This window comes from Pempheris klunzingeri, chromosome 2, assembly GCF_042242105.1.
Source record: "Pempheris klunzingeri isolate RE-2024b chromosome 2, fPemKlu1.hap1, whole genome shotgun sequence".
Lineage (NCBI taxonomy): Eukaryota > Metazoa > Chordata > Actinopteri > Acropomatiformes > Pempheridae > Pempheris > Pempheris klunzingeri.
The window spans coordinates 6,559,985-6,586,106 of record NC_092013.1 but is presented as its reverse complement, the minus strand read 5'-3'; the positions used below and the strand labels follow the sequence as shown (position 1 = coordinate 6,586,106).

Genomic DNA, 26,122 nt, shown 5'->3' with positions numbered 1-26,122 from the left:
TGGGCTATTTCCTCCCAGGCTTGTCTTTTATCCTGTATTGAAACTCCAGAGCTGCACTTCCCTCTGATTATGCTTTTCCTCTCCTGCATTAACTGAGCAAGAAGAAGACACTCCTGGTCTGTCCAGTTGGGTCTTCGCTTCCTGCTGCTGGACATCCCTTCTGTAAGTTGTAGGGGCATTTTTTTTTTTCCTGAAAGAGGGAGAGACACACAGATTGATTACATGATCATCTATTAAGGCAAAACACATGCACACTGTACAGAAAATTCAACATAACTAAATTCAATTACACCATTAAACACAATTATATTAGGCTACTGAAAGGTAAAGCCTTCCACTTAAGTCTCTTTAAACTTAAGTTATTATATTTAAGAGGTTTTTGAAATTTTAAGATTTTTGCTACCTGTAACTCAATTAAGGTGAAGACTAACTTGAGAGCAGGACAGACGCGTGCAGGGTGTAAACACTGTGAGGTACAGTGCCCGCTATAATAAATAATTGCTGATAAAACCTTAAGGTGAAATGTAAGGCTTTCTTCTCCGTCTCAGGGAAAATTCACTGCGTCGCAGGATGATGACGTCGTCACTTGGTGACGTGTCCGTTTGTTTACAGCTCCGCCGCAGCACAGACATGGCTGTGGATATAACTCTGCTTTTCAAAGCCAGCGTCAAGACGGTGAAAACCAGGAACAAGGCCATAGGAATCGGCTTTGACTCTACCAAAGATGACATTTTCAAGAGGAGCAGACCAAAGAGTGGCTTCTCTCCGAAGGCGAAAGAAGTGGTGAGTGTTTTCCTCAAGCTAACTTTATGCTAGCAGGGCTAGCATCGACACACACCGACTGACCATGACATGACAGCTAAACTCTGCACTGTTCCCGCACACACTGTCGCTCATATTGTATTGTAGAAGCAGCAGTAAGCTTAGGAAATGTGTACAGAAAGTTACGCAATTCTCCGGCATGCTGGGTCCTGTCAAACTTAAACTAAAGGGTGTAGAGTTTAGTGCAGTGTGCACCAGCTGTTCATGGTTAGCAAGGCCTCTCTCAGCTGTGCACAAGTTATGTGATTCATCATACAACTTTACTGGACGCAGCATGAGTTAAATAGTTAGTTAAGAGTGGGCAATATCGATTGAATCATCCAGTACAATCTGTATGTTGTTTTGAATGATGGTATAGTAAATTTTATAGAAAATGAGTCGATACATTGTTGATAACCAGGCAACAATGTGTGTTTTATAAGAAACTAGTAAGTGAACTATCTTACAAATCAAGGCACCTCACCACATTAGTACTAAAATCCATAAAGCAGTTATTTTAACCTGTGGTGGCCTTGTGAGGGACAGCAAATATATTTCAGATTTCTATGATCCTATTTGTGCTAAAGAAATAATTTCACATCTTTATACAGGAGAATTATTAACCTTATGGTCTTGATTATGTAAACTTTAATAATCATGAGGGCACTCATTCCAACCAGAAACCATAATCATGCTGCTCAGTGAGTCAGCGTTTTGTTTTCCTCCTGTGATTATGTTAGTTATTTACCACTCCTCAAAAACTTTTCTTTTAACTGTATTAGTAATGTCCTGGTTTTCTTGAAGCCTAAATTAAATGTTGCAGCTCACAGGATGCGTCAGTCATTATACTCAAAACAAAGTAGCTTCCCACAGAGCCGTTACCAACACAACAGCCTTTCTTTATCCGTCTTTCACTGCATCGTTCTTACCAGTGAGGCTGGATCGTTATGTCTGCTTTTAATACACTCTGCCGTCAAGGTGCACATGTCGCTAGCAAAATGAATGATTCAAGAATCCCCACATGAGCAAGCATAAGCATTAGGCAACAGTGGCAAGGAAAAACTCCCCTTGATCTAATGTGTACCCCTTTGGCACTCATTTCAGATTCAGATACATTCTTTTTTTGTCCTCCATAGAGGAAATAGGTTAAATAAATAACATTCAAAACAAGGTATAAGCAGCAGAAAACACTACAACAACACAAGTCTGTTACAGTAAACTGAGGCTACTTAAAGCCTTTATAGCTGAGGGCACAGACACTTCTCAAAGTGTGTTTTTTGTAGATCATTGTCTGTATCTGCAACCAGAGAGGATGGGGGAGGGTTTGTGTGCTATGGTTAGTGCTCTGTGAGTGGTGGCCATGTCAGTTTATTCATATTTATACATCTTTGATGCAAGTTTTGCTCTTAATTGGTCAACAGACCAGTGATTCATGTGTTGCTCATCTTTTGTGAGCAGTGCTGCTTGTATAGACCCTCTCTAACTCACTCACAAAGCATGGATGCTTTGATGTTGTTAAATAATGATAATGATAATATTAATAGTTCAGTAGTTCAAATAATAGTTCAAACTAAATTGTGTGTCTCAGACAAGGCTGTGTCCTCTGCCTCTGTTCCCTGCTAGCCTGCTTTTTGACACACCTTCTTGACCATTATATTCTAGAAAGAGGTGAACATAGGATAGCCAGCAGTTATTATTTATTATTTTCGAGTTGACATCAATAAATATGGACTAAAGACAGCAAAGAACATTACAGTCATTTAACTTAAATCAGTCTACTTCCTTCTGAAGATAAATCACTTCCAAAATGTCATCTATTGTACACAAAGAAATAAAGATTACTGAAATAACACAGCACATAGCCACCGTTTTTACTTGAACCACAGTCAGACTACAGGAATTTTCAAATTCTTCCCAGTGTGGGCTGTTCAGAGTAAATGACTGCTCTGCGGAGATCTGGGAAGACAAAAGTGAAGTTGTTTGGGAAAAAAAGAATCACATTGGGCCAGTTGGCCAGACTCAGCAGCTTTGAGCCCAAATTTTGCGCCAACTGTCAGGTCCAAGTGCCGCTCCTCCCCCAACGCTGACGGGCCTGGATTCTGGGCTTTGAACTGACCCAGAACATTGTCCAATGTGACCTACACTTATGGCTGCAGAAGCCAAAACAATACTTGTAAAAATAGTGAAGCATCCTCCTAATTTTAGTCATAGGAAATTTTCTCATAATGCCCTCAGCAAATTAAAAAAGGAGTTCAATCTTAGACAAGTGTTCAACTTAAGGTTGTAATTACATTGTCAGCTAGGAAATTTTGATTTCATTGCATCTGTTGAAAGACCTCTGTGTCATAATCCTGATTTAACTGTAGGAAAATTTCACATAGCCTTAAATCTATTGGTGAAAATAAGTTGTTTGAACCTCTTGTCATGGGAGGCTGACCTTAAAAAGTTGGCAGGAAGGGCAACATTGGCGTATAATTAGGAAAATTATCATCAGAAAACTTCACAAAACATTTCAGATTTCATTCTTCCATTGAGCTATGGAGACATCGTCAATGGTTGGCAGCGGGAGGTGGATCATTGGCAGCTAAAAGGCTTCACTTCATGTCACGAGTGTTGCCTATACAGCCAGAAGTCTTTGGCCTGGCATGAATATCATGAACACAAACCTCTTCAAAGGCACCTTGAAGAACCACTTTACGTTTCCCGAGGGGAGTCAGGACTTTAAGTTGTACCTGATGTCTCCAACCATCAGTCTGAGGCAAATATGAGCCCGGTCACAGCAGCTCCGCACAACCAGGTTTTTGTTATGTTCTGTTACATTGATATTAGAAATGGTGGTTTAATAAAAGCAAGTGGTGCTGATTCAAAGAAACCCAAACCTATCCTGTGGTGCCTGCCCTCTGCTCTCCTCCCCCCTACCGCTGTCTCCCTCTCGCTGCAGATATAATCTCAAACCATCTCAGTGAAGCAGCTTTTGTAGAAATTGAAATTGCGAGTATGGAATGTCCTGACTGCTTACAGTTATTTTGCGGTTTTCACCCACAACTCAGCTATCCATTCTTCTCTGTACACCCTGACATAGGCAGCGTTTTTTGTGCAAGTCTCCTCTTCACATGTATGATTCCATAAACATGCTGCAATAACATTTTCTTTCGGCTCTCGAACAATTTCTCGGGGAAAGCCGATCCTCCCAAGAGCCAGTGATTAAAGGTGGAAGATCAAAACAGAGAACATATTAAATTAGGTCCCCAGTAACAATGTTGACGGCCGGCACCTAATGCACAACAGATGTGGGTGCCCTTCAAGACATGCATAACTCTCCAAGTTCCCACTGAAGCTTCACAAAAATAGAAAGAAAACATCAAAGTTGACAAATACACAGTGGTCCTATGAGGCTTTCTCCCACTCAAAAAGCAGCTCACAGAGAAAGGAAATGTAGTTTCTTTCAAGGCAGTGCAAAAAAAGGCTTGATGGGCTAATAAGAGGGCCAGTGTTTACAGGGTGGGGTTTGGTCAGGGGAATCTTTTACCTCATAGGGGTCGGTTTGGGGCACTGTGATCTCCATTTCACCGCTCACCTCACGTCTCTCCGCAGCATGCTGCCCTTCTCGAGTTTAAATGGAGGAGGTCACTTTAAAATTGGTAAATTGTGTGTAGAAAATAGCGCTTGGCTCCCCACTGTGCTTTTAGTATTTGTATTCCAAAATTGGCTCCTTCTCACAGTGTTTTCTTAGAAACCTTTAAAAGTGTGGCCATCAGCCAGCACTTAAAGGTATGTTGTGCTGTTTGAGGGGGGGGTGCTCTTCCTTATGATAACTTTTACACTGACATAGTCTGCTCATGTTTTCTCAAAACAGTTTGAATTGTAAGAGTCTGGTTTACTCAAACTTTCTGTTAGTGGTGATCAAGTTTCAAAGTCCAAAATGTTTTTTTAAGCACTTGAAATTTCATCAAAGTTGTTTTTTGGGGGGATATTCTGCACAATATATCAGCCCAAATAATGTCACATTAAGAACATGAAAGTAAAATATCTTCCAAATGCATTGCACTGGGATATGTTAAATCAGTAAAGGGCAAATTTCAAAGAGACCAGACTTTGAAATTGTTTGTCGGATGATTTTTACGATTCTATTGGTGCTGTCATTCAGATACAGGAAACAGGACTAATATTTTGCAGCTCTTGTGTGTTTGACACGTCATGTCGGGCAGATGGTGTACAGCCACAGCAGCAGATGGTATACAGCAGTGACATTTAAGAGTTGTCACTCACCATTTAGGTAATTAAGTGCACAAACGCGGAATTCTACCTTTTTGTCTTAAATTATTTGTCAAGTGTCTTCCTGAAATGTAAGTAATTGTTGGTTCAAGTTCAGACTTTTATAGTGAAAGCACAAAGCCTGTGATGTACTGTAGCTAAAATGTACATATTTGGATATTGAAAAAGTTCACATCAGATAAATATCTGAAAAATGTAAATTGTATAGAAGTTTGCAATCTTTACATTTATGTAACATTATTTACAAAAACACGACTGAGTGGAATAATCTTTCCAACCCCAGACACTTAAAAACGTTCCCTCTTTCATCTCTGCACTCACCAGGTCTCAAACTATGTTGGCACACATGTAAAAACATGCTCACATACAGCTGTCGAAGCCGAGACTTTACTCAGTCACAGCTTCAGCCATGGGGAAGTGATTTGCAGGGATCAGTCTAAGATGAACGTGCTGCTAAATGGTCTCTTTACCAGTTGGCCTAATCTGTGCACTGTTTTCCCATGAAAGCCAGGCAAATTGAATTTTGAGGCATCTGCTGTCAGGCCCGAGCACAATCTTGATTTTGTTTCACTGCGTGCAACAAAATGTTTTCGCATGATTCATGAAAAGGAAAATAAAAGAGGAAAAAGTGGTGAAACGTAGATTTACAGACGTCAAACTTGAAATCGCGAGATGGACACCAGATACTCTGCAAACTAAATGGTTTAAGCAGAGCACAAGTAATGTTGAGCTCAATCGACAAGGCTCATTTTAAACACTTAAACATGGAGCAGAACTGAAGTAGCAGCTGTGGACGCTTTTGAAGAATGTTGTCAAGCTTTGTCATTAGACCATCTTAGCTTTTGTGATTTACAATCACTGAAATACTACAAATACAGATGACAGCAGGCTGCATACTTGACCCTGACACTCCAAAACACCATGAAACTACAACAGATGTGTCCTCTGACAGCTCGAGAGGAGAGAGTGTTCTTTTTTTCTTAGATTAAGACGTTGGTGCAATAAGACATGGGGCAGTAATTATCAAGTGTCATTTTTTTTCACGTTGATATTGAATGCATCAGTGAAACTAAAGCAGATAATGCTGTTTAACCAACAGTAAACACATTGTTTACTTTTCATTTTCATTCAGCTACTATAGATGAATGACGACCTTTTGTTTAAGGCAAAGGTCAACAGAAAAAGATCTTTTTTTCAAAGGTGGGCTGAGTTACTCCGGTTGCTCCCCCAGAGGCTCTATAGGTCTTGTTTACATGATTTTAATGAGACCTGAGTATTACGGTGAGGTTAGAATTTGTCAGCCACACAGTTGAAATGTTCTGTCTTTATTCCTTGATTGATATGGCTTCATTCTATTAATCAATCACACACTGTCAGATGTGGTTGATATTAGAAATGGTGGTTTAGAGCAGTGGTTTGTCTTCAGTGCGAACCATCACTTTTTAAAACCAAATTTGAAATGCAGAATCACCACAGAAAAGGTGTTTTCCTTTTCAGAAGTTCCCTCACAAATTCAGCACTTTACCACCTTTGATATAGAGAAGGAAAGTTGTCACTTGTTTACACATAATTTCTTACACATTTTATACTCCACAAGATGAAATGAGATCACCAGGATTGCCATGCATCCTGTTTTTTCCGTTCTCGTCTTTGTCAGATCATAAGTCACGGCAGATGTATTAAATTTTGTGGGACACAAAATGTTTTATTAAAGAATAGCTAGCATCAGATGTTTTGCTCATTATCGTGAATTAAATTTGATAGTAAATGGCAGAGACAGGGGAAAATAGCAGTTACATATCTGCCAGTTTCCACTTTTGACGTTTTCCATATTACCACAATACCCATATTTATTGTTTAGCATATTTAAAGCATGTAATAATTTTTTATCTTTACTTTGGTCCAAGGAGGTAAAGCGGAGCTCAAACTGCCGTCCTGAAACACGCCACTCACTTGAATGCACACACAGTTCAAATGACAGAAATCAAAAACAATGTGGGCGATGATTCGTTGGCAAAGCTCCAGAAGGCATGTTCCCAGTGCAATTATGGATTTCACACTTTGAAAGAGGAAGCGAGGCTTGTTGTGAGTCGCAATGGTAATACAACCAGGCTCTGGTGAATCTGACTCAATACTACTGAAACAGAAACACTGAGTAGGGAGAGAGGCAGCCTGTTATTTTACCTGTTTAACAGAAAAACGTGACTCTTAAGACATGTTTTAGAAATATAAAGCAGGAATCATAAACAGGACTATCACAGATGGCAATTCATAGTCTCTGATGGTCACTTGGAGTCACACATGCCCTTCAACATCACCTCTGTTTTTATTCATTTATTTTGTTGACTGTGGTGTCAGTGTTTTCCGTGAGTTAAACGTGACAGCCCCGGCCAATGCATCTGTTTCTGGTGAAATTGATTGCTGAAGCGTGCTTTAGTTGCTTCAAAATGCTGCAGTGTAGTTTCCACTGAATTTTGCCCAAAACAGACTTTTAAAAAAAAGACAACCTGTCTTAGTGGTGATGTGAGCAAACTCCAGCTAGATCTCAGATTGTGATTGACAAAGGTGCTTCTTAAACACTTTCACTTCGCTGTAAACAGGAGAGGATATAGAGAGTTTTGCAGCACAGTGGCACTTATGTATTTTTCTCAGCTTTATACTCTGTACAACAAACAATGTCTCCAGTGTTTTGGTTTTTTTAAGTTGATATTTTACAGCGGCTTTAAATCTAAATGCATTATCCAGTAAAAATCAGAGCGCATTAATACAACTCATCGTACTAAAAAGGTCAAAGACTCTGTTCATAAATAATCTGTTTCCTTTGATGGTACGTTTTGTTTGTTTATACGCCTGACTGATGCGCTGTAGCTGTGAATAGACACAAAGACAGAACTGAACCCATTAGAGAGTCAGACATAAACATCATAATAAAATCAACATGCGGCAGAGTCTTCTCCGCCGAAGCATCCTCTCTGTATCAAGCCCACATACCTAAACACAACCCAGCACGGCGTCAGTACAGATCGCCCTCGGTCAGGACACACAGGGACTTAAACCAAAGCAGGGCGGTCATCATCAAATTCTGTCAGTTACCTGGATTTAACAAAACAAAGAGCCATCCAAGCTCTTTAGAAATCTGCCAGCTAAGCCTTTTCTCTTTTCTTCCTCATAATAATCCCCCCTGATGGTTTGTTTGGGCTCAATCGGGGCTGGAGGGAAGCTGGGGGAAGGAGAAAGTGAGGAGGTAAAGTGGGGGTCTTTGATGATGACGAGATTAGATGTAGCCCGGCAGACTGTCTCCTTCTGCCTGCGCTGTGAGCTCTGCCACACACACACACACACACACACACACACACACACCTATGGCGGTTGCACATATACGCGCGCACACACTTGCATATTGCTACACACACACATGTATACGGTGAGCCACATGCACAAGGCCACCCCCTTCCTCATTGTTGAGGAATTACTTGCTCTTTAGGGTCTTAAGTTACAAGAGCAATTGATCCCTCTGACCCCCTGCAAACCCTTGAGGTTGTGCTGGGAATCTGAGCTCCAATGTATACACACAGGAGACAGCTCAACCCCCAGAGCAGCAGTCTTGACACTCCCCGGCACCCCTACAACACACACACACACACACACACACACACACACACACACACTTCCTCCTCGTCTGTTGTCTGTGTGGACAGGTTTTAATACTGTGGATTTAGCACTGCCTGCTGGTCAAAAGGCTGCAGTGCCGTGGACAGAGCTCTGCAGGCAAATATGGTTTGTAAATAAATCAAAGGCTGAGGCCAAGTGCTAATTGCAAGCAGAAAATATAGTTTATAGTGAAAGATAAATTGGTCATGCCATGTTAGATGTTATATTTTCCACTTTGTGGCCGGCCACGGATAGTCCAGAAAACTGAGAATCACTGAAATTCAAAAACGTGCTTCCACAGTGGTTTGCACGGCTATGAATAACAGTTTTACCACCAGAGCTGGTTTAACTTGAGGTAGTGGAGTCAGAGGCTTAATGGGATCACATAAAGATAATCATGCCACATCTTCAGCTCTCAAGGGTCTGGAAAAGATTTGGGCTCCACTGACATGAGTTTCACAAGGTTATGGAAAACAGCTATTTTCCTTGTCCTTTAATCTACAAATCATTGTGTATTTTAATTGATTAATTGTTAATAAAAAAGTTAGAAAATAGCAAAAAATGGCCATCGTAAGTTCCCAGAGCTCAAAGCCATAAGATGTCTTGACGAATGCCAAAAATATCAGTAGCAGACAAAGAAAAAGAAACCCAGAAAATGTTCACATTTGAGGGGCTAGAGCCATTGATTTTGTTTGCCTTTTGGCTCTAAACATCAAAATGTTGCAGATTATTTTTTGTTTGATTGACTAATTAATATATCAAAATGATAGTTTTAACTCTCGACGACATTAAATACTTGATATCATCCTTGAGTGTTTCATTTTGGTGGTGAGATATAGTTACCAGTGTCGGATGAAACGAAGCACAAATGAAGCACAAACTAAGACGCCACATCTAACAACTTACACTCAGTAAAACAAACAAAATTTTTGAATGAAAAACCCTGCAACAAATTTGTTATTTCTCTGGACTGTGAGATCCAAATTGAAATGGCTGGGGAAAAAAAGATAGCCCAGTCTTTCCAACCATCAAGATCACCCAACACATTATAAAAAGCAGCTGAATCATTGGAGGTTTTATGGCTGCAGTTTTGAAAATCCTGCCAATCTCTCTTCAAAGCTTCGTCTTCATTCACTGAGACGCGACAACACGGTCAATGTTTTGAAAGACTTTGAACCATAAGAAAGGTTCTCTTCTCCCCTGACCCCCCCCCCCTAAGCTCAGCTGCACTGAACAACAATTAACTCTTGACCTCAAATAATTGTATTATTACAGGGGTCAGCTTGCCCTAACAGCCCCTGCCTGAGTTAGTGCCCCACAGCAGTGTCACACGTCACTGAATTACCGTCTGAACCAGAGAAGGAGTTCTAGGTTTCTAACAAATTACTCGGCTCTGTTTATCTTGACACCTTCTTTCTGCAATGGAAAAACTTGTCATTTTTCAAATGTCAGCTCAAATAAAACACTGCTTCAGGTCACCGTGACGCTAGGAATGAATGTTTAGAGACATTATTAGACGGCTGGTGCCGGGTTACCTCTTACGGCCAAGGCAATTTGATAATTGAGGTTGTTAGAGTGAGAAAGCTGAAGGTCGAAGACAGCGTCGTTATGCTATCAAAATAATCTCCCACGCTCTGGGGTCGCTGTCACAGTCAAACTCATTGTGTCATTTTTCAATCCTGAGCTTGTCTGAGTTCTGTCTTCTTCTGGATCTAACAGAGCCTGCTGTGTGCGTATTCACACCCACTTGTATGCTGCCAGCAGAGCTCTGTGGACAGGGAAGCAATTTGGTCTTTTTAATATTTGACCGAATTACAGGAGCAAATATTGGATTGAACCAAGTTTCCTCTGGTTTGCCTGTGCACACATACACTTGGACATTTTCTCGGCGATAAATAGTAACAGATCGTGAATTTAAAGCTTATTAGAGATCGCTCTGTCAGTGCTCTGTATGCAACCGCTCATGGTTTTATTTGTGAGAGCTGTTTGACGAGGAAATTGCAGGTTTGATTTTTGTATGTCCCAGACTTGATGAATTGTCAAAAGCAAATATTGAGAATTCACAGAGATAGACAGACATTGGTTGGCTGTCACATCCAATAAACACAAAATTATACATTTACTCTGGCTCTGTCTAAATGTAGCTGAGAGAAAATAGTTTCCTGGTACACGTCTGAAAACTCTTCCTTAAGCCGTGTTGACATTTTTGAAGGAAGCAACTCATGCAAAGCATTTTAGGGAGAGTCATTGACATGAAGGTAATGCAGTCAAATAATGCTTCTTTTCACTTTATCTTGGCAGATCACAAACATCACCAAGCTCAAAGACTTTCTGCTACAACACAGGAAAGATTATGTGAGCGCCGGGAGGTAAGCCTTTCCAAACAGTCGCAGTAATCCACCACAATCAACAACAGCAGCGGCAAAAACCCTTCAAGGCCGCAGGGGAGGCCGGAGAGCTGACGAACACTTTGATTCTGACAAAATTCAGAAGAGGTCAGGAGTCAGGGCTACTTGAAGGAACCATCAAATATGTCTCCAGCGTGCATGTGTGTGCTGTAGGGGCTGTCTGCTGGCACAAGGTCAGCAGCGAGTAGGGTGGTCTGCAGCGGCAGGCTCCAGTCTAATTGCCTGGAATAATTGAGCTGCAACCAAGTGAAGAACAAATCACGCCCAGGGACTAATCCAGACCTTCCTCCCTTCAAGGCCCCCTCTGTGTTTTGTAGGTTTGGGTGTGTGGAATAGCCCTATGCTTTGTTAGGTTTGTTGATAAAGCCTCAACAGAACACATTAACTAAACATTAGAGATGTCAATGGGTGGAGTTCAGCAGTATTCAGTGGTGGGAAAAATCCATCAAGAAGCCATCAGTGGTATGCATGCAAGTCTCATCTACTTCAGCCTTGGCATTAGCCGTTCCTGTCTACCAATTTTCTTATCAACTCCCTTTTTCCTCCACACTTTGCCTGACAGAATAATTATGGACCGCAGATTATACTGAACTCAGTTTAAAAGTTTATAGAATTAATGTTGCAGGTCATGATTTAAGACCGAGCATAGCTAAGGTTAATGTAAAAGCCTGAGTGATGGTGTCCTTGGATCAAATAGAATTAATTTTCTAACTTGTTATGACTGTATCTCAAACAAACTAAAACTCCTCTAGGTTACCACAAGTATGATAAAGTGGGACTTTGTGCTGCATCACTGTTTGTTTTATTTAAAGGCTGCTACAAATAGTTCATCATTAATTCATCTGTGGATTATTTTCTCTGTAAGGTGTCAGAAAAAAGTGACCACCTCAATTTTCCACAGCCCATTTAACGTATTTAAATAAATTATTTTGTACAACCAACAGTCCAAAACCCAACAATATAAAGGTGTAGCAGATGAAGAGATAAAGGCATACTTTGCCAATTTTCCGGTTCTTGCTCCCTGCTCATTTGCCAGCAAAAGTCCTGAACCACAGATTGTACTTTTACTTTTTTTTTTGTGTGCCCGCCGTGAGAAAACTATTAACGTAGTTTAATGTGAGAATTGGATATACGGGGGCTACTTGTATAAGAAAGAATACAGTTCAGAGGAATTACCGTGTCTGAAGGAGAAAGACTACCAGCTGGTGAGGATAGCGGTGCAGTGCATTCTGGTTGTTGTCTTTTGAGCAAAAGGGAATACCAAAGCTGTTTTTCTCTTTTTTTCTCTGGTCATGTGGCACCAATTTCAAAAATATTTACGCCTTTTAACTGTATAAGCAGCCCAGTTTTATGAGACGACCATCTTTCCAGCTGTGAAATATGTCTGTAAACGATCTAAATAGAGTGATTTTCTGTCAGTCGACTAATTGTTTCAGCTCTTGTCTTATTCTGTATTAATTTCAAGTTGTGCATTATTACTGGTAGTTTTTGCAAAAATAGATGCGATAAAACCAGTCAAGCTAATTCCAATAGAAACGATCAAAAATCCACCAAGAATAAAATCATGACTATTCCTATTTATGTTTTATCTAAGTAGAGTCATTGTGTCCTAGAAGTCCACCAGAGGGAGACATTAAATCTCATCTACACTCCTGACAGCAGGAGGGGTCGTCAGTATGTTAGAGTCACAAATATGGTCAATTCTGTGGGAGTTCACATGTTCCCCTTATGTTTGTGCAGGTCTCCTCAGATTGTTTCAGTTTTCTCTCAGCATGAGCTCGGGTGAATTGGAAACCCTTAACTCACCCATTTGTTGCTTGTTCAATGAATTGCTGCCATCTGCCCAGTGCATGGTGGGATAGGCCGCACGTCATGCTGAATGCAGAGATAAGTAGAGGGTAACACGGAGGAGGAAGGCATGTGTCAGCGTTTGGGTCACCTGTAATAAAGCTGTTCTCTAAAGAGTGTGTGTTTGGATATCAGTGAAACGCCCACGAAATATTTACACTTACTCTTGTGTGTTTTGCAGTCTCATTTCATCAGATCTTACCCGCATGACGGACAACGAACGAGACCAGATTGACCAGGATGCTCAGATCTTCATGAGGACCTGCTCTGAGGCCATCAAGCAGCTGCGCAATGACGGTGTGTGTTCGTTTTACTCACTTGTACAGGCTGGCGTTTTTATTTTACTTGTTGCTCAACTCCTATTGGTTTTATTTGTCTTGCAATTTTGTTTCCTTTTCGTGCCCCTGTTTCTGTTTCGTATTGTATTTTAATTGCTGTTACTGCTGTTCGTTTATATATTTTATTATGACCAAAGAAGCACTTTGTAACTGTCATTTTAAAAAGTGCTATATAAATAAAGTTTATTTATTATTATCATTATTAACATTTTACTGTTCCTCAGACTTCCAGATATGTTACTGTGCAGGACATTAACTAGTTAAACAAATCTTATTAGAAATGTGCTTCTCAGGTGATGCTAGTTTTGTCTTGCATGATACATAATATTAAACTCAGATTTGAGTTCTGTACTGTGTTGGCTTTTAAAACATCAACAGGGTGCTGAGAGGAAGCCAGTGAGTTAGTCTTTAATATGTCAACATAAATGCATACACCGTTGTTGCTAATGTTTTATTACTGTCACCCTAGCGGAGAAGCAGGTGACATCAGCCCAGATAAAGGAGCACAGAGGGGCTGTGCTGGACCTCATTGAAACGTATCTGAGAGGTGAGCTCATGCTACTCAGCTCAGACAGCATGTATTTATACCTTGTCCTCTATTGACTGTTTTGTATGCATCCATTGGTTTATCTTTGGGACATTTACTGACTCAGGGAGTAGTAGTAGCAGTAGTAGTAGAGGTAGTAAGGCTGCGTGGTAACATCATGTATATCTTGATTGTGTTTAAGGAGTGTGTAAGGTGTACTCTGAGCAGAGAGCAATCAGAGTCAAGAGAATGGTGGACAAGAAGAGGCTGTGAGTATTTATAAAAATCAGCATCTCCTTTTCTGACTGCAGCATTTTTTTTTTTAAAACCCCTGATCCACATGACCTGGTCCTTTGTGGTTTCAGGTCAAGACTGGCCCCAGAACATCACAGCCGGGTGGAGAAAACGGTGGATGTGGAGCCGACGGAGGAGAAGCCTGTCAAGGAGGAAAGTGGTTCTGGTAAGTCAGTGAGTCCCCTGAGACACTGGACTCAATTTCTGTGATTGCACAAAAGCTGGTACGTGGTCCACTGCTGGTTTGGTATTTTAGCTTTTTCTGTGCCCTGTGAAGTGCATGCTTCCTTACATTCTGTGCAGGTCAAGAAAATATGGGACTATTAACAGAAATGCTCAGTAACTATTTAAATATAAAAAGAAACGTATTTCCCTTCTTTTTTTACATTTCTACAGTCATCAGTCAATTTTCAGTTGCAATTACATTTGCTAATGGTTTCATTCAATTCAATTCAATTCAATTCAATTTTATTTGTATAGCCCAATATCACAACAGAGTGTCTCATAGTGCTTTACAAAGTTCACTGAAATAAACAAGTGTAAGCAAACAAGCAATCTAATAAAGAGTCCAGCAGTCGATGAGGCCAGTGGATCAGTCCGATGGATCAGTCCGAGGCATCACCTGCCCTTTATGACCCTCCTTCTTCGGGAAGGAAAAACTCAAAAAACCCAGTGGGAAAAGAGAAACCTCCGGGAGCACCACAGTGAAGGAGAGATCCAGCTCCCAAGGACGGACAGGCTGTAGCCTTGGACAGACGCACATCCATTGGCTGGTGGAGAACCACATCAGCGGGGCCAGGACCAGGATCCATACGAACCAGGGAACCACATCAGCAGAACCAGGACCAGGATCCACAGGAACCAGAGAACCACATCAGCGGGACCGGGACCAGGACCCGCAGGAACCAGAGAACCACATCAGCAGGGCCAGGACCAGGATCCACAGGATCCACAGGAACCTGAGAGATGAGAAAGCACAGAAACGCTCCGGGGAAGATAGCAAGTTAGAGGCAGACATTTGACTGACATGAGACATAACGATGGAGAGGAAGAGGAGGAGAGAGAATAGAGGAGCTCAGTGCACCATAGGAGTCCCCCGGCAGTCTGAACCTATAGCAGCATAACTAGGGGCTGGTCTAAGGCCTGATCCAGCCCTTAAATATATGCTTTGTCAAAAAGGAAGGTTTTTAGTCTACTCTTAAATGTAGAGAGGGTGTCTGCCCCCCGAACCCAAACTGGAAGGAGATTCCACAGGAGAGGAGCCTGATAGCTGAAAGCTCTGGCTCCTGAACTACTTTTGGAGACTTTAGGAACCACCAGTAGACCTGCATTCTGGGAGCGCAGTGCTCTAGTGGGGTAGTACGGTACTATAAGATCTTTAAGATATGATGGGGCCTGACCCTTAAGAGCCTTGTAGGTAAGGAGAAGGATTTTAAACTCTATTCTAGATTTTACTGGAAGCCAATGAAGAGAAGCCAGTACAGGAGAAATGTGGTCTCTTCTTTTAGTTCTCATCAGAACACGAGCAGCAGCGTTCTGGACCAACTGGAGAGTCTTTAACGACTTATTGGGGCAGCCTGATAGTAAGGAGTTACAATAGTCCAACCTAGAAGTGACAAATGCATGGACCAATTTTTCTGCATCATCAGTGGATATGATGGGCCTGATTTTGGCATTGTGTGTTTCCAACTAACATTGTGTGTGTGAGAAAACTTGGTAACTGGAGTTTTAAGCATCTCTACAAAGTCAACATAAAAAGGCTCATCATTCACCTTTGGCAGCATAATCTTTGTACTGAATATTGTCACCTTGCCACTGAACCTCCAAGGCATCAATAATATTTCTGTGCTTGGAGAAGTCATTTTCATCAAGCACCACTGAGAGTGAACAGCCAAGGTTTGAGGAGAGTATGGTCTCAGGGTAATTATTAATCACAGCTCCCCTACAATTTATATTACATCTACTCTCACTCAGTGCTTCAGCATTTCAACAATGCCGTTGTTGCTCTGCTCTCACGGCCGAGGCGGTGAAATATAAAGTGAATAATCAACTAAATAAATTCATCTAAATAACTACACTGGATTCGGTTTTTCCTGTCAAAGGGAGATTTAGCAACTACATGAGTGATTTAGATACACATGATGATGATGGAATGAGTGTTGGTCAATAAGTGAAGACTTATTCTTTCCTGCAGAGAGGAGTGGATCAGAGGTCCTGGGCAACCCTGTGAACCTGTGGGAGGAGGGCAGAGTGGAGGACGAGCTCTCTCCTGAGGAGATCCAGATGGTGTGGCACCTCAGACATCATCATCATTCACTATTCATGTCAGTGTTTCCCCTGTGTGCATTCAACAGCGTCGCCGCATATGTATGTATGGATGTATAGATGCATGCACCAGCGCTGCTGTATAAAAATTACTTCAAAGCAGTACATTTGCTATCTCTACTTTAGGCAGCCAGAAGCGGGGCCGAGCGAGGATTATAAGTCAAACACACAGAATCCGCCGCGGCACGCTGTGCATCCGTGCGTGCTGATAACACTGTGCTTACAACTTGTCTGCCCATGCGCTGCTGGTGTCTGCTTTAAGTAGTAACAACAAAGCTCACCAGAGTGAAAGCATCTCATGCAGGGAAGTCTCTACACGGATGGACAAACTCCGTATCGCAAGTGGGATTCACATCCTGTGCAGCTCCCACAATTCAGCTCTGTGCATAAACTCAAAACTTTAAAATGATCCGGGGTTTGAATCTGAATGTTTTGTGTCATTCATCTGACTTTGAATACAGGAAAGCATTCATTCGGTTTTATTAATACTATTGATGCACTTTCTTTCTGCGTTTGCATATAGTACAGTATGTTATATTCAACTCATTTAAACAGTCCATTAATTTTCCATTTGTTTCTTAATCTAATCGTTTAATTCATCCAGTGTCAGGAGGGAAAGACAAACTCGGTGTGCTGATAGTCTCTATAAATACAACTCTCAACATTTAAGGACAATAATTATCTGGTATGGATTTGATGGATATTTGCGACAGTTTAACTCCACCGACATCTAATCAGCCTGCAAATGAGAGCTTTATTACAGTCCAGCAGACAGGCCATCGTCTGATGACAGCATTATGCTGCAATAGTGTGTCATGGTCAATAGCTTAATTTGGCAGCCAAGGTGTCAGAGGATGAACTGCATTTGTGATCTTATAAGTAGATATGTGTGTGAAAGCACCTCTGAAATAATCAATAAGGAAAATATGACAAATCCAAACAAAATAGTTCATTTAAGAACTCTGTCCCTCTCTTCCATTTTAGGCCGACTTCCTAGTTTAATAAAATCTAGTTTGTTTGTTTTCTGGATAAAATGATCCAGTGGATCCACTGGCTTTAAACAATATGCATTTCTTGATTTACTTTTCAATCCATGTTACTGTTTGTACATGTAGCTCCTTGCCAACCCTTCAGATTGTCCTTAGAGTCTATTTCTAAATGCCGACTTACCCCTCGTCCTCTCAACTCCACAGTTTTGACCTCATAAATTCACTAAACGGCAGGAAAACAGTCTCTGAAACAGTTTTCGAGGGGAAGTTCCCCGCATACCCTGCTTAGGTTTGGTCTCCTGATTTTGGCATTTATGCTGATCAACCACACATATTTATCTTTCTCTGTGATTATTGACTCAGTTTTTCATCTATAAATGCTTTAAATTGTGAATTTGCCTGCTGAACTTTTTAAACAAACGCCCTGGGGGTTGATGAGTGACTTTCTGAACCCTGTACTGGGTAATGCCCTTGTCTTAACATAATTCGACATCTACAACTGTGTACAAATATGCGTCTAAAGCCCTTCTCGTGTCAGTGGATGCGCTAAATATTTTCAGATGGCGGAAAATAAAAATTACTCACTGAAGCACTTGGGGAAACACTGCATGTCACACCATTGCATAATTGATCTGTGTCTCATGAATGTAACATCTAAATGCAGAGGGATTCAGTGAAGCTTGCACTCATTGCTTTACTTTATCAAATAACAGACTAATTTGGACTTTGGAGCTATTATGAATTTGTCATTATAAGAATAACTCGCAGTCATTCAAGTGTAACAGAAGTGAAGACTTGAGTTTTGCTAGATAGACCTCTTTGAGGCTTTGTGGTTCAGACAATACAGCATTTCCCATACGACTAGTCACACTGAGTTAAGGTCTGACATCTGCATCAGCATGATGAAGATGTCTTATTATTGTGTGTTTTTGTCTAGTTTGAGCAGGAGAACCAGAGGTTGGTGAGTGAGATGAGCAGCCTGGTGGATGAAGTGAGGTGAGTCTCGCTCGGCACACGTTGCTTTCCCTTTTTAGTAAGTCTGAACAACGTGGCTTTTACCAGGGGATGTCAGTAATTTCATTCTGTTCACACACCAGTGTTGTGAATCAGTGATGTGAACAGTAAAATTATTTACTGGAATAGTCCAGAGGCGCTCTTGTGTGAATGTGTTAGACAATGTCACGTCCTCCTGCACTGAATCACGTCTCCCCAGTGACTGAATTGCCTGGTGAGCAAGACAACAATTATGTGGAATACCAGATGTTGATACAGACCAGATTAAAATGACCCAAGGTCATAGTTTTTTGCAGATGACATTGTTACCGTGGCAGCCAAAGAAAATCAGACGTTTGTACCAGATGGCACAAAATGTTCCTGGGGTGAAAATTACCGAACACCATACCTGCGTCTTTAATACTAATGTCATCTGGAAGGACTTAAACATGCAGGGCACACTACTTTTCATGCAATATGTCATCCGTTCTGTCTGTGTGCGACAGGCAAATTGAGGGGAAGGTGGTCGAGATCTCTCGACTGCAGGAGATCTTCGCTGAGAAAGTCCTGCAACAAGTGAGCTGAGTCCCTTTTCTTAAATGTCCTATATTGTGAGGAGAAGTTGTACATAAACTGAATTTACGTCTCACTTTCTGTGACAGGAAACCGATATAGACAGTATTCATCAGCTGGTCGTCGGCGCTACAGAAAACGTCAAAGAAGGCAATGAAGATATACGAGAGGTAACATTCACTAAATGGAAACGACCAGCCCATCTATTCTGCATGTGTTATTCATGTGTAATTTTATGTTTTCCTTTGGGTCCCTTTGATAAATCAGATCAGTAAAATGTCGTTTTGTTTACTTCTGTCACAAGGCAATCAAAAACAATGCTGGCTTCCGGGTTTGGATCCTGTTCTTCCTGGTCATGTGCTCTTTCTCTCTCCTCTTCTTGGACTGGTACGACAGCTAACACTAATAACCAACATGGACTCTATACAACAAGAAACCGTCTGGCTCCAGGACACATAAAGAAGCATTGACAGCACTGAGACTAAACGGACAGTCTACCACACTGGACCTGGTGTACGAAGTAAAAAAAACAAACAAACAGTGAAGTGAATCTTCGTGATGATTCTGTGTTCAAGTGGAGATAGCAGGTCGTTCTTCCCTGATGCCAACTGTCTATTAGTATTTATCCAGCGCTTTCAAGGCAGCTTCAGTGTTTAAAAGCACTTCTGTGGAGGCGAGCTTTGTGTGCAGCACTGTGTCCACTTTAAGTGTGCGTGCGGTTGGACAGTCAGTCTTTCTCCACCACTAAAAGCAGTGATAATGATTTGATTGGCAGCAGCTATTCTTGTCTGACTTACTGTTTTCTGTTGAGCTGACTGACATTACATTGACTTTGCTGTCTCATGTAGACTATTTGAATAAACTCGTGTGCCTCAATGATACAAATTATACTTCACTGTCAGATGCTGAGAATGTTTTCCTTTCTAGGCAATTATGAGCAGCAGAACAATTTGTCTGATATCTATCACACCATAACTGTACTGACACATCACTCACTCTCTAGTAAAACTGCGCAATACTCTTAAATACATTCTGCATCTTCTTTCTTTACTTCAGGATATCGCTTTACAGGAGAAATGCATTTCATGTTCATGTCAAGATTTCAGACGACATCAAGGGCAGCAGAGAGCCGCAGTCCGACTCAGTTCATGTCTGCTAAAGAAGCTGTTGACAGGAGGTTTGATTCACGCAGTCCCCTGATATTTCCGCTAATCTGTTTATTAGGATTAACCTATATTCTTGTTGAGGCATTACAGCGCTTAGAAAATTTCCTTTGATCTCAACTCAGGGGAACTGGAGCTGTGAACTGTTATTTATTTTCTGCACGGAGGGAGTTTGAGCATTACTGACAAGATTTCCTCTTCAAATAGCTCATGAGAATGCTCTTATTTATATATGGACTGCACTTGGACGTTGGTGTGAAATGTGGGCACTTTATTTCAGTTTTTCATTTAACATTTTTATGTAGCAAATGCACTTCGATGGTATTCATTACATTGTTTGAAAAAGGTACATAATTTGTGTTACAGTTTAAGTTAAATGACAAATACAGAAAAAAGCAACAGGACAAGCGACTACTGTCAGATTGTTCCACTACATCAACCTAAGTCTAGTATCTGTGATGGCTACCAACAGCCATCTGTGGTGACATTAATCAATGCAAAGCATTGCACAATACAGTGTCTTCACTAGCAATGCAAAAACATTCAATAAAGTAGCATAAAATGTATGCTAGAAAAAGTAACCATCAACAAAGTCTCGTGTAGCCAGCAAAGAAAAGCACATGGTGTTCACAAAGAGTTCAAATGAATGGGGACAATCATTAATGCTGGTTAAAAAGATCCGATGCATCGAATACTAAAAAGCTCCTAACAGCACGATATGCAGAGAGCAGTATGGGCTGCGTTAAAACAACACAATTAAAATAGTTTGTTTTTTTTATCGCTGGTTAAAAGGTTTCCTTCAGGTCAAACCTCATTTATTCACAATATGACAGTAAAATATTTCGACACCGATGACCTCGGTGGCAAATATGCTGCAGACTTTAACGCTTCATGAGAAATGTATCATTTGCTGGACCTCATGAGGTCAGACATGCGCAATCAGTACTCAATATATCTGAAAGGAAAGAGGTTCAAAGCAAACTAATTATTTTTTCTTTAGAGTCGTGCGTGCGTGTGTGTTGAAACAAGCGACGCAGACATGAGATGGTTCACAGTAATTTCACAATGTGAGTACTAAAGTGAGTTCTGTTACATATGTGTATGTACAAAGACAGTGAGTGTGTGTCTGTGTTTGTATCTCTGTGGCTTTTTCTACACGTTTGCCACTCTGTTTTGAAGTGTAAATAAATAACAACATATGCAATTCAAACAAACCATGAATCCACCCAACTGTAAGGCTTGCTTTGCTGAAAACATGTTTAAAATTTCCACAGACTTCCTGCTACAGTGCACATCAGCTGACCAAACTACATCAACAGGGCAGCCGAGCACCTGAGAAGCTGATTCACCCGCAGAAAGCCACAGGACTCTGAGGTTTGCTTGAATGGCACGACCATATTATTTATTTTTTCCTGCAGCAGGTGAGGCTACCTCCTGATCCCAGGTTGGTTAAGCCAGTTTCTGGGCAGTCTCCGTCTCCTGCTGGGTGACCTTCTCCTCAGACATGATGGTCATCCATGGCGATACTGACCGGGTGATGGTCTGCTTGGCTATGTTGTAGTGGTTGATGAGGGTAAAGAGGCGCCCGCGGCCCCCGGGGCCCTGAGGGGGGTAGCTGCCATACATTCCAGCCGGCATGCAGCGACCTTGCTGCTCCAAAGATGATACGGAGTGAAAAGATAAGAAAAACAACACACAGGGAGACAAAGTTATGATTCAGCAAAGTAGAATGGATTCTAAGAGTTTAAAGTAGCAAAGAACAGAGAAAATGTTAGATGACAGTGAATGGCAGTTTAGCGCCACAGCAAATGATCACACTTCAAATGAAAAACAGAACACACAAGCTTCAAAAGTGAAAATGCAAAGCCACCGGAACAGTAACACAAGCGGAAGAGAGTAACTCAATTATTACTCACTAATGTCCATTACACAGCAACATTTATCTATAGTTTGCTAACATTAGCCATCAAACTGGTCATACCAGACCAAATAAGGCTGTATCTGCAAAACCCCTGAGTACACTGAACTGGGCAGTGGTGTGTTTTATGGCTTATTAAGTCAACTTTTCATTCGTAAGAGGAAGGTTTCTTATTTTCTTATCTTGAACGTTATACAGTCTCGTTTCAAGTTAATTTAAAAAGAAACCAAATGGTGATAACGTGGGGGGTGTAGTGAAATTATATATTTATATCCAAACACAGCTCTCAAATAGGAAATTATTCTTTTACAGATCATGCCTCCAAACGTATTAAATGCTTCCAAAGTCATCTAATGAATGGCAGAGAGATGGAGGGTATATAGTGATATAAAGGGTCGATTTGAGGGTAAATCTCACTTGAATTTATTGTATCGTGTCAATATTTAGCTTCATTGCAGCACATTGTAACATGGACACCATCTGGCTGTCTATATGGTTTATCTATGTGCCAAACTGTATAATACACCTAATTTATGTATCACTTCTCGGTCACAACAATGACAAAGAGCAATGGTTAACTCCGATATCAACACATGACTGTCAGGCAGGTTCATAAGTGTTTACCGTGTAAACAAAGCTGTCGGGGCAAGGCTGCTCGTACTGGTAGACCTTGTAGACGACCAGGAACACCACACACACCAGGAAGGCCAGGGCACAAATCACCAGCAAGGTCACCTAAAGGAGACACACACAGCAGCTCCATCAGCAGCAGAACAAGACCTGTGTGACAGCTCCGCTAGAGGACACCACTGTTTTTAGGTTATTGTCTCTTTTCTTTATGTCACAGGTTAAACATCAGAGCGAGGCTGCAGCATTGACATAAAAAATACCTATGGAAGAGTTGGCTACAGCAGGCGAAGTTGAAAACCTAAAATCCGTGGATGTACACTGCACATAGCAGTAACTACCAGCCAATCAGGACTACAGGATATTCTGCATAAACTAAATCAACAGGAAAATGGCTTGTGAGACCATCTGTACAGCCCAGCTCTCACCTCTCAGGGGAGTTATGTAACGGCTACTAGTGTTTCTAGGAAGTGGGAGAGGGATAAGACGAGGTTTGGGAGAAATCGCCTCATTATTGCAGAAGATGTTTCACCCTGAGGTGTGGGCAGGTTAGTTTTATGAGTCGATACAACTGGATATGTTATTTTACTTGTGGAGAAACCGGATTATTGCAAGAATATTCTTTTTCTACACAGGTTATAAGGTGCCATCCATCCACGGATGTTTTTGTGCTGTTCCCCAGTATGTTTTGGCAGAGGTTTGATAGGACATCAGTAGGAATAAAATGATATTTTCTCCGTCTGTCTGTACGAATTCTGCAGCTGCACGGCAGAGTAGACAGTACAACGTGTACAAAGCAAAGCAACAGGAGATTATGAAAGAGACTGTCTGCGATGAAAGGGCTGTCTGCAGCATTTCAAAGCTCCGGTGTGAGGAACGTGAGCTGTGTTCTCTGAGACGGTTGTGTCCCTCTTTGCCTTTCAGATGTTTCGGAATTAAAGCGCTGTTACTAAAGGAAGCCTGACACAGTTCACAGAGGATTTCATCTGTTGCTTTTGAATGTGGAGAGAGTATTTTGTGGTCTGCATGCAGACCACAAGTAGTTTTATGAATTCTAAAGTATGCAAGCAAGTCTTTTACATGCGCATTTCAGACACCCAGCTCAAATTTGGAGTGTGTTTTATGTCTTTTTTTTTTTTTTGCAGAGGCATATGTTTGAATCACTCTATAGGGTGTGAACAGTTAAACACATCTGTCAGCCACGGGGGGCGTTGAGGGAGGTGGGAGAGATGCTGCCGTTTGGAGGCCATCGCCATGGCAGCAGCTGAATTAATGAGAGTTTCAGGGCGGGGTTAAGTGAATCATTGTGCATTATGTCTCCCTGTGTAGCCCAGCAAGATGACGAGGCTGCACAGGACACAGGAGATGAAGGTGGCCTCACCAGAGAAGCCACAGAGACTAACTTGGACCGGAGAGGGAAAATTATGACGGCTGTGACAAATGTCCTAAGCTGCAGGAAGACAGCTGCCTGCTCTCCGGCACGTGTAGGTGGAGTGTGTGAGATACAGGAAATGGGATGATGTATGAAACGGAGACAACAGCAGCGGCTTTTATTCTTACTTTGAGTCGCTCAGATACGCCTTCAATGATGCTTATGGAGAACTCTGCGATTTTGGGAGATCGTAGCTTTCCCTTCTTGCTCTCACCATCATAGTCTGCCTTTGTCTTCACCACCACCTGGCACAAACACACAAAACACACACATTTGTACATGGGAGAAGGTCCAATCAGATTACAGATTAAGCTTCAGGGCAAAATGTGAGTTCACAGGATGGGTCACATTATTTGCATTGTTCTACAGAGATAATAGACCTTTAACAATTAACAGTGGCTACCCAGAGAAGAATCAGTTTTTCAGCATTTTGAATAGCTTAATTGGACCAATTGGAATAACAGAGATACAGACATGACGGCCCCTCAATGTGACTCCCCAAATATATGGAAAAACATCAAATAAAATAAATCTTACCTTATCTGGTGGAGGAAACTGCAGCTGACTGGCATCTAATGGTGTTATGAGAGGGATGGTGTCAAACCCGTCTTCAGAAACCACCTTCCCGTTATTTTTCTCGCTGAAATTATTCCCCAGTTTAACCATTTTCCCTGCACGAAAAAACACCAACCTGAGGGGGGTAAACAAGCGTTTATTACTCCTAAGCGAAAAGCATCAACGATTATTCTCTGCTCCTGCGTTAACTGTGATTTTTTTTTTTTTTTTTTTTTTTACACATGCAGAAATCAAACAAAACGATGTGCATGATGTGAGGCTCTTTGTGGGCCACGAGAAAAGCCTGTTAACCACAAAAGCGCAGGAGGGGACACGCAAGGCTTCGACATAATGAGACTGATGCATCACCGTGGACACACAAAAAAAAAAAAAAAAAACAGGATTTACCGCATCCAAACACTCACCAGCTCAGCAGAGTAGCGTTTTAAAACGGCGTTTTCTTCCTGGTGGGGGGACTTTCTTGCTCCGGAGCAGCTTTATGTCTTTTTTAGGTGTGACGCAGCCGATTTGCGGAGAGCTGGTGCACAATATGGCCAGCTGGGTTTGTGAGCCGCGTTACCTCCGAGCTGGATGCTGCTGCTGGCGTCTGGCTGCACTGCAAGTGATGTAACATCCTCACCACATCCATCCACACACACAGCTGATCAGTAAACCTGGAGCTGGAGCCTCATCATCAGCTCACACTCAGAGAAACGATCTGAATGTGCTAAATGTTTCTATTGTGTTCAGTGATTAAGGGATTGTGGTTAAAAAAAAAAAAAATAGGGATTTTATGTTCTAGTGTGCATCTGGAACATATTAATTTATGGCATTACAGGCAGACAGGCAGCTGATGGAAAGTATTTCCTACAGGATGCACAGATCATCTTTGCATTCATTGTGATTGTTACAGTAGATTTTATGGACATGCATTCATAAAGAAAATGAAGCTTTATGAAGAAGAGGCATCTGAAAGTAGTTTTCTAAAAAAAATATTGATCCATTGTGTGGGGATGCTTGGCTGCCTGAACTTCACTTTAACTTTTAAAGCTGCTACAATTGATATTTTTTATGATAAAACTGTGTCAAATGTGACCACGTGAAAGCTGTCACTCATTGCGGTGAAGCTATAGAGAATTTCCACCTGAACCTGCAGCTTCCCTAAGCTTCTAAAGGGGTTTCAGCTCATTGTTTAGCTGTTCGACACGCATCTTTGCTGCTTTGCTTCACTCTCATCATTTCGGGCCACAGCTGGCAGCTTTTTTCAGTGAAAAAAGGCCTTAAAAACCTGTTGTACGCCACCTGCTCAGCACCAAACAGCAGGCAGACACAGCTAACTAGGTGGGGAGCACATTAGAGCATTTAGCAGCTAAAGAGCCTGATATTTCCCTCCGGAGACCAAATAA

At 41.5% G+C, this 26,122-nt stretch overlaps 2 protein-coding genes across 3 annotated transcripts; one reads left to right on the top strand and one right to left on the bottom strand.

Moving 5' to 3' along the window:
* The first annotated feature begins 595 nt into the window (after window positions 1-595).
* On the top strand, window positions 596-20,037 carry stx18 (syntaxin 18). Its single transcript, XM_070843172.1, has 11 exons — window positions 596-783; window positions 11,029-11,096; window positions 13,165-13,280; window positions 13,791-13,868; window positions 14,050-14,116; window positions 14,213-14,307; window positions 16,336-16,427; window positions 18,393-18,451; window positions 18,955-19,024; window positions 19,111-19,191; window positions 19,326-20,037. Exons 1-11 carry the CDS (start codon window positions 631-633, stop codon window positions 19,419-19,421), a joined length of 975 nt encoding a protein of 324 aa, XP_070699273.1. The 5' UTR covers window positions 596-630; the 3' UTR covers window positions 19,422-20,037.
* Window positions 20,038-21,063: 1,026 nt separating this feature from the next.
* On the bottom strand, window positions 21,064-25,320 carry LOC139216322 (neuronal vesicle trafficking-associated protein 1-like). 2 transcript variants are annotated; one of them, XM_070847417.1, is made up of 5 exons: window positions 25,142-25,320; window positions 24,699-24,852; window positions 24,290-24,406; window positions 22,727-22,837; window positions 21,064-21,834 (listed from the first exon to the last, which is right to left on the bottom strand). In XM_070847417.1, the coding sequence occupies exons 2-5, from the start codon at window positions 24,825-24,827 to the stop codon at window positions 21,634-21,636; spliced, it is 558 nt and encodes a 185-aa protein (XP_070703518.1). In that variant the 5' UTR covers window positions 24,828-24,852; window positions 25,142-25,320; the 3' UTR covers window positions 21,064-21,633. The 2 variants fall into 2 exon arrangements, with proteins under 2 accessions (XP_070703518.1, XP_070703526.1); XM_070847425.1 differs by having other exon boundaries at window positions 24,699-24,832.
* Between the last annotated feature and the right edge of the window lie 802 nt (window positions 25,321-26,122).

Excerpts from the sequence above, each read along its gene's own strand:
- stx18 (XM_070843172.1), top strand. The coding sequence starts at position 631 with ATGGCTGTGGATATAACTCTGCTTTTCAAAGCCAGCGTCAAGACGGTG. Across the intron at positions 784-11,028 it reads CTCCGAAGGCGAAAGAAGTG|ATCACAAACATCACCAAGCT; the intron begins GTGAGTGTTTTC and ends TTATCTTGGCAG. Across the intron at positions 11,097-13,164 it reads GATTATGTGAGCGCCGGGAG|TCTCATTTCATCAGATCTTA; the intron begins GTAAGCCTTTCC and ends TGTGTTTTGCAG.
- LOC139216322 (XM_070847417.1), bottom strand. The coding sequence starts at position 24,827 with ATGGTTAAACTGGGGAATAATTTCAGCGAGAAAAATAACGGGAAGGTG. Across the intron at positions 24,407-24,698 it reads AGTTTCCTCCACCAGATAAG|GTGGTGGTGAAGACAAAGGC; the intron begins GTAAGATTTATT and ends TGTTTGTGCCAG. Across the intron at positions 22,838-24,289 it reads GCGTATCTGAGCGACTCAAA|GTGACCTTGCTGGTGATTTG; the intron begins GTAAGAATAAAA and ends TGTCTCCTTTAG.